Consider the following 8,462-nt stretch of genomic DNA (forward strand, 5'->3'; position numbering starts at 1 on the left):
TTTAATATATTTCGTAAATAGAGACCCAATGTGTGATTTATGTGACCCCTAACCTTTTTGAGCAGTGTACATATTTACAATGACTCAGTGTCTTATATACACTTTTACACTGAGTAATAATTATGTGCATACTCACACTGAGTCATTATCTTATATACATATTTACAGAGTAATCATTAAATACACACATTTACACAGAATAAGTGCAGGTGGTCAGACAGGTCAGGTGGAACAAAAACAACACGGGTCATAAACTTGGGGATACAGTTTCCATGGTGACTGTGGTGATGTGGAAACCGGAGGTACAGAGCTGGGTCAGCTCAGCCGTGAGAAACAACGGCTCGAAGGCATTTCTCCTACATGTGTTCTCTGGTGAACTATCAGGTTGTTTGACTGGGCAAAACTCTTCCCACACTGGTCGCAGATGTAAGGTTTCTCTCCTGAGTGTGTTCTCTGGTGGGACGTCAGGTGGCTTAGCTGAGTAAAACTCTTCCCGCACTCGTCACAGCTATACGGTTTCTCTCCCGTGTGAGTTCTCTGGTGTGATTTCAGGTGGCAAGGCTGAGTAAAGCCCTTCCCACACTCATTACAGATATAAGGCTTTTCTCCAGTGTGTGTCCTCTGGTGGGATATCAGGTTGTTTGACTGAGCAAAACTCTTCCCACACTGGTCACAGCTAAAAGGTTTCTGTCCTGTGTGAATTCTGAGGTGTGACTTTAGGTTGCTGGGTTGATTAAAACTCTTCCCACACTTATAGCAACTATAAGGTTTCTCGCCCAAATCTGTTTGGTGGCGCTCAATAAGTTGATCATCTTGACCAAATACTTTTCCATATTGATTACAGCTATAAGAATGGTCTCCTGTGTGAGACCTCTGGTGAATCTCCAAAGTCTGTGATGTTAAAAAGTTTTTCCCACAGTCTGAGCAGTGGTAACGTTTCTGACCAGTTTGGGTTTGCTTGGGTACAATCATATCACCTGAGGTAGTAAAACACTTCTCACATACATCTGAAGACTTTTCACAAGATCTCTTGTGCGATATCATAAAAAATGATCCAGAAACACGAATTCCACACTGAGAACAGTGGTGAGGTTTATTTCCTGTCGGTCTCTGCTGGTGTTTCTTGAGGTGTTGGGATTTGGAGAGACTCTTCTCTGCCTCTTCAGGACCATGTTGTAGAGACACCCCTTTGACAGTTCAATGAAAAAATAATCAGTTCTGACCCACAGCATTAAGAATGTTTATCATTAATAACATTTTGTTGCAGTAGATTTTTTCTTTGAAAAAATAAACAATTATAAAATATGGTTGTTTCCCCATGTTTGGGAAGAGAAAGATTGTGAAACAATACTTTTAATTAAAATCACAGAGTATAAAATATTATACTTTATAGGGGTATAAGAGTATTAGTATTTGAACCTCAGACAGAACCAAACCACCCGAACTGAACTACCAGTGCTGAACCAACAAAATAAGACAGAATGTAGTGGGATCCAAAGGTGTCTTTGTGGTCCATTAGACAGGTGGGGTCTCCCCTGCTTAATGAAAATATAGATGGATTATCCTGCAAGAGGGGAGATAGGAGCAGAAAACACTGGGACACCTTTGACTGGTCCATTAGACAGGTGGGGTTTTTCCCTCTTAATGAAAATATAGATGGATTATCCTGCAAGAGGGGAGATAGGAGCAGAAAACACTGGGACACCTTTGACTGGTCCATTAGACAGGTGGGGTTTTTCCCCCTTAATGAAAATATAGATGGATTATCCTGCAAGAGGGGAGATAGGAGCAGAAAACACTGGGACACCTTTGACTGGTCCATTAGACAGGTGGGGTTTTTCCCTCTTAATGAAAATATAGATGGATTATCCTGCAAGAGGGGAGATAGGAGCAGAAAACACTGGGACACCTTTGACTGGACAACGTGTCCCTTGTTCCGACAAGAGAATGTAATCTACTGAGGAGGAAATCCACCAGCGTGTCTTCATGTTGAGTAACAGAACCCTGACGGTTGTCGTGGGAACAGATACAGGTGGGAGGACTCATATGAACTTACTTTGATGTGTCAAGTCTCCCTGTCGTCTTCTCACGGTTCCAATCACCCTTAGTGTTTTCCGGAAGTCAAACAGCCGCACTGACACCCTCTTCAGACCCAGGGCCTCAGGGACGGATGGGAGGGGTAGGCTGCTGTTGTCCTGGTAACCGTAAAGAGGGGACAGACTCATCATTAACGATGATGACTAGACAGTTGTCATAAACTGCTTTACAGAAATCTGGTCCAGAACTTGATAAAGCTATCTGCTAGACTCCAGTTAGACAAGCTGTACCAATTAGACCAGACAGTTGTTCTGTTAAGGTTAACTGTATGATAGAACCAGACCAACTAGACCAGACAGTTGTTCCATTAAGGTTAACTGTATGATAGAACCAGACCAGACAGTTGTTCCATTAAGGTTAACTGTATGATAGAACCAGACCAGTCTAGTTGGTCTGGTCAGTCCCAGAGGTTTCCTGCAGTCCACCAGCCTCACTGACACCCTCTTCAGACCCAACAGTAAAGTCCTACTGACAGAGACACGACCCAGGGACTCAGGGAAGGATGGGAGGGGTAGGATACTGTTGTCCTGGTGACAGACACCTCATTATGGAAGCTTTATAGAAACATGGTCCAGACCCTGATAAAGCTTAACTTAAACAGACAGTTGTTCTGTTAGGGTTATCTGAATGATGGAACCAACTAGACTAGACAGTTGTTCTGTTAGGGTTATCTATATTATAGAACCAACTAGACCAGACAGTTGTTCTGTTAGGGTTATCTATATTATAGAACCAACTAGACCAGGCAGTTGTTCTGTTAGGGTTATCTGTATGATGGAACCAACTAGACTAGACAGTTGTTCTGTTAGGGTTATCTATATTATAGAACCAACTAGACTAGACAGTTGTTCTGTTAGGGTTATCTATATTATAGAACCAACTAGACCAGACAGTTGTTCTGTTAGGGTTATCTATATTATAGAACCAACTAGACCAGACAGTTGTTCTGTTAAGGTTATCTATATTCTAGAACCAACTAGACCAGACTGTTGTTCTGTTAGGGTTATCTGTATGATGGAACCAACCAGACCAGACAGTTGATCTATTAAGGTTATCTATATTATAGAAGCAACTAGACCAGACAGTTGTTCTGTTAGGGTTATCTGAATGATGGAACCAACTAGACTAGACAGTTGTTCTGTTAGGGTTATCTATATTATAGAACCAACTAGACCAGACAGTTGTTCTGTTAGGGTTATCTATATTATAGAACCAACTAGACCAGGCAGTTGTTCTGTTAGGGTTATCTGTATGATGGAACCAACTAGACTAGACAGTTGTTCTGTTAGGGTTATCTATATTATAGAACCAACTAGACTAGACAGTTGTTCTGTTAGGGTTATCTATATTATAGAACCAACTAGACCAGACAGTTGTTCTGTTAGGGTTATCTATATTATAGAACCAACTAGACCAGACAGTTGTTCTGTTAAGGTTATCTATATTCTAGAACCAACTAGACCAGACTGTTGTTCTGTTAGGGTTATCTGTATGATGGAACCAACCAGACCAGACAGTTGATCTATTAAGGTTATCTATATTATAGAAGCAACTAGACCAGACAGTTGTTCTGTTAGGGTTATCTGCATGATGGAACCAACCAGATCAACTACACCAGACAGTTGTCATGTTAGTCAAGTACTATCTGGTGATCTGATCTGATGTTGTCTCTACCTTGTCAGGATCTTGGTGTTGTTGAATCTCCCCGGAGGATTCAGGATAATTCTGTCTTTCTCCTGTTGGAACAGTAAGCACAGTCATTGTGGTGAAAGTCAATGTTCAACATCTAGTAAGCCAAGTCTGTTTATATTAATTTTATTTAAAAATATATATATAAACTGGTTACACCATCTTTATCATCATTGACAGCAACCCAACTCGCCCTGTAGTTACTGATCAGTCTCTCACAGCGCCACAGACTAAGAATGTCCGACTCCACACCATGACACTGCCACCACCAGTTCCTGATGCAGCAAAGCACCTCCACACCATGACTCTGCCACCACCAGGTCTTGAAGCAGCAAAGCACCCCCAAACCATGACACTGCCACCACCAGGTCCTGGTACAGCAAAGCACGCCCAAACCATGACACTGCCACCACCAGGTTATTCATGTGGTCCTTCATGGTTGGGGGTTTTCCCAGATATTAAACAGGGCCGTATCACAGAAAAATATAAATGTTTTAATCATCTGTCCATAGAATATTGTTTCAAACTTAGCGTTCATGTTCTAAGTGAGCAGTGATTTCCAACTTGCTACTCTCCCACTGATCATATTTTGTTCTAGGGTTGTTTGTGACTTCCTGGATGAGTTCTTTGTGAGTTTATGGTTCTCTCTTTGAGAGATTTTGGCAGCACAGCTACTCCTGGGAAGATTCACTCCTGTCCCAAACTTTCTCAATTTGGACAATATGGATATGACTTTGGTCCGGTGGAGCCGAGAGACTTTGAAAGAGACAAGTCAGACAGGCCTGGATGTTTACCAAGGTATTTAAACACATGGCCCTAAATCACTTTTAATGGGTGGAAATAACTAGGGAAATATTACGTTATCACACCTGAAGATGGCATGTTTGATTACTTACCACACCAAGAAAATGAAACAAGCACCAAACGTGAGTGTCATTATGTCCTCTCAGACCCCATATATAAATTTCCACTAACATTTGCAATAATGCAGAAAATCAGACAGGGGCAAATATAGGAGTTCAGCAGTTCAAATGTATGTTGTGTGTTCAGTCCCTATTTTGACCATTCTGCATTCAGTCCCTATTCTGTATGTTGTGTGTTCAGTCCCTATTCTGTATGTTGTGTGTTCAGTACCTATTCTGTATGTTGTGTGTTCAGTCCCTATTTTAACCATTCTGCATTCAGTCCCTATTCTGTATGTTTTGCGTTCAGTCCTTATTCTGTATGTTGTGTGTTCAGTCCCTATTCTGTATGTTGTGTGTTCAGTCCCTATTCTGTATGTTGTGTGTTCAGTCCCTATTTTGACCATTCTGCATTCAGTCCCTATTCTGTATGTTGTGCTTTCAGTCCTTATTCTGTATGTTTTGTGTTCAGTCCTTATTCTCTATGTTGTGTGTTCAGTCCTTATTGTGAATGTGCTGTGTCCAGTCCCTTTTCTTCATGTTCGGTGTTACATATAGGTATAAGTCAGAGGTATTTAGAAACGCTGAATGTCTATTCAAAAGAAGTCCATCAGTCCAACAGCTGTAGTTTGGGACTCCATTACTCACTGATGTTAATCAGATCTCCGCTTTTCACCTCTTCGTCATCCTTCTCCGTTTTCAATGTGACAGTTATCTCCTCTTCCTCATCTCCAAAAGCAACATCCCTATTTTTCTCCTCGTCTTTAACAGGAACACCATGCTCCTCTTTCACACTAAACGGTCTTTCCTCTTTCACAGAAACATCCTCCTCCTCTTTCACACTGAACCGTCGTTCCTCTTGTATCACAGAAACAGCTTCTACCTCTCCTCCTGTATTTACAATAACCTCCTCCTCTTCTTCTTTGACAACAATGTTCAGCCACAAACCCTCGTTCTCTGTCCAGCATACTACTTCTGTAGCAGGAGAGTAGTTTAGAGAGCTCATTGTCAGGTCTGCTATCGTTAGCAAGCCTGCAATCGTTAGCGACAAAGCTAGTGCTAACTTAACTAGCCAGCTACCTTATTAAACACAACGAAGACGATGACGTAAATAATAATTTACAATGGTTTACTAGCTAGACGTTTGGCATGTGTTTAAAACATAGTGGCTCAAGTACATTAAAGTGCTTGCAAGATCTTCAATGATGCAGCTTTGTTGGTGGATGTTCGCAAACAAGTAATCTTGCTCCAGGCACTTCCGCCCAAATTCGCGGAAGGTCTAGTAGAACCTTGCGTCAAACGTAGCCATTGTAGCCAATACAAAAGCGCGACACATTTGCGGCTTGATAACCATTGGCTCAATCTGAAAGCTGGAACCAATTATCTCCCACTCCCGCCCACTCCATTCTCCCCATACGTGAATTGTGCTGCACTGTTTATATTCCCCTTGTACTGCAGTTCAAATTAACTTTCCAAAACACATGATCATCTTTGATTCAGTTCTGTCTCGCGTGTGCGAACTCAACGCAGGAACAGCGATAAAAGGACACTGCGATTTTCTTTGAGAAAAGTAGTCTCCTAATAATGGACTGTATGAAATTACTTTTCTGTCATTAAGAATAAACTAAAGTAGTGTTATTGAAAAAGGGGAAACAATTGGTATCCAAATGTATTGTAAAAAAAAATTACGTTGAGTAATAGCATGTTTATTGTAAGAAAAAATTGTCAAGATTTGTTTTTATTAGAACCACATTTAAAAGTCGTTTTAAAAGTGAATGTCATCCTGACCTTAATTCAGCAAGGTGCGGTCGATTCCAGGACTCTGGATCAGAATGTTCGGGGTTTGATCACCACAATTTGTTATTTTAATAATATCACACTCTCCTTAATATACATTTTCTTAAATAACATTAACAGAACCTTGCAAAACAATTTCTGTAAAGTAGTTGTATTGTCAGTATTGGCTGAATCCCCCATTGATCTTGTCACTAAGGAATTGTAATAAAGGAGCACAGTTAATAGACTCTGTGCACCAGCGTAGTGAGGAACTCCCACTTTTGTCAAGAAGTCTGCATTGCAGTTTCCGGTTTGCTTACTAATACTCATCCGCATTAGTAAACAGCTAAACTCACAACAAGATGAGTGATGCTGTTGTACGGAAAAAATAATAATAATGTACATGACTCATGTAAGTTTCAAGGTACAAGTGGGGCATCATTTTAATCAGGAGAATGTCCTCTTGTAATAAAATATGGCTTGCGCCATTCAATGACTTCAAACGCTAGACTAGAAATAGTCAGAAAAGGCGATTTTTTTTATATACTTCCACGTAATGCAGATTTAAGCGCAATTAATACCATATAGGACCAGATGTTTACTTCCTATGCCAGTTGTTATTTTTGTTATTGGACATCACTAATGCTTATTTTAGGCAGGTCTTGGAGACATCTACTAAAAACAGAAATGTTGGGGCGACGCGGGTGATACAAGGGAGGAGGTCCAGTACTTGTTAACAACATTAACATCTGCCCTGTACAGCTGCAACTAGGAGTCATCCGTGACGTGGACACTTCTCCAGGGATGTCAGATACCCACCAGATGGGCATCGAAAGTGCGCATTTTCCCACTGAAATACACAGATTAGCTTCTGAGCTTTTTTCTTCCGGCCCTGAACTACTAAGTTTGTAAGTCTTTATTTGAGTGTATTTGTGTACATATTGCTTCACCGTTTGGAACTCAAAGTATAGGCTTTACCATAATTTAAAACACACTTATCACCCTATCTCGATCCCTTAGAGATAGGGTGAGAAGCTCGGTCACCCGGGAGGAGCTCAGAGTAGAGCCGCTGCTCCTCCACATCGAGAGGGGTCAGCTGAGGTGGCTTGGGCATCTGTTTCGGATGCCTCCGGAACGCCTTCCTGGGAAGGTGTTCCGGTCCCGTCCCACCGGGAGGAGACCCCGGGGAAGACCTAGGACACGCTGGAGGGACTATGTCTCCCGGCTGGCCTGGGAACGCCTCGGTGTCCCCCCAGAAGAGCTGGAGGAAGTGTCTGGGGAGAGGGAAGTCTGGGCATCCCTGCTTAGACTGCTGCCCCCGTGACCCGGCCCCGGATAAGCGGAAGAAGATGGTATGGTATGGGTATGGTAAAACACACTTCTGTGTTCATCGATTATGAGCATCAGGTGTGACAAACAGATATGAGGGTGTGATCTTGGTGTTCTGATTGACTCAGACCTCAATTTCAACAATCATATTAAAGCGGTCACAAAAACAGCATTCTTTCATCTTGAAAATATAGCCAAAATCAGGGGCTTGGTGTCTGAAAAAGACCAAGAGAAGCTCATCCATGCTTTAATCTCTAGTAGGGTTGACTACTGTAATGGGCTCTTAACTGGATTCCCCAAAAAGACTGTAAAACAGCTGCAGCTCATTCAGAATGCTGCTGCTAGAATGTTAACCAGAACCAAGAGAACAGAGCACATCACTCCGGATCTTAAATATTTGCATTGGCCTCCAATCAGTTACAGAATAGATTTTAAAGTGGTGTTTTTAGTTTATAAATCTCTGAAAAAGCCCCGAATACATTTCTGATATGTTTGCAGAATATAAACTGAGCAGGGCTCTTAGATCCATGAACACAGGTCAGCTAGTAGAGCCCAGATTCCAAACTAAACATGGAGAAGCTGCATTTAGCAGTTATGCTGTATACAACTGGAATAAACTACCAGAAGATCTTAGACCTGCCCCAAACATTTAAATTTTTTAATCCAGGT

At 41.6% G+C, this 8,462-nt stretch overlaps 1 protein-coding gene across 1 annotated transcript; it reads right to left on the reverse strand.

The window, feature by feature from the left end:
* On the reverse strand, positions 1–5,949 carry LOC106023780 (zinc finger protein 180-like). Its single transcript, XM_029122123.2, has 4 exons — positions 5,337–5,949; positions 3,772–3,833; positions 2,057–2,195; positions 1–1,187 (listed from the first exon to the last, which is right to left on the reverse strand). The coding sequence occupies exons 1-4, from the start codon at positions 5,692–5,694 to the stop codon at positions 316–318; spliced, it is 1,431 nt and encodes a 476-aa protein (XP_028977956.1). The 5' UTR covers positions 5,695–5,949; the 3' UTR covers positions 1–315.
* Positions 5,950–8,462: the final 2,513 nt, after the last annotated feature.

This window comes from Esox lucius, chromosome 9, assembly GCF_011004845.1.
Source record: "Esox lucius isolate fEsoLuc1 chromosome 9, fEsoLuc1.pri, whole genome shotgun sequence".
Taxonomy (NCBI): Eukaryota; Metazoa; Chordata; class Actinopteri; order Esociformes; family Esocidae; genus Esox; species Esox lucius.

Excerpts from the sequence above, each read along its gene's own strand:
- LOC106023780 (XM_029122123.2), bottom strand. The coding sequence starts at position 5,694 with ATGAGCTCTCTAAACTACTCTCCTGCTACAGAAGTAGTATGCTGGACA. Across the intron at positions 2,196-3,771 it reads AACACCAAGATCCTGACAAG|GACAACAGCAGCCTACCCCT; the intron begins GTAGAGACAACA and ends TACGGTTACCAG. Across the intron at positions 1,188-2,056 it reads GGGAGACTTGACACATCAAA|GGGTGTCTCTACAACATGGT; the intron begins GTAAGTTCATAT and ends GAACTGTCAAAG.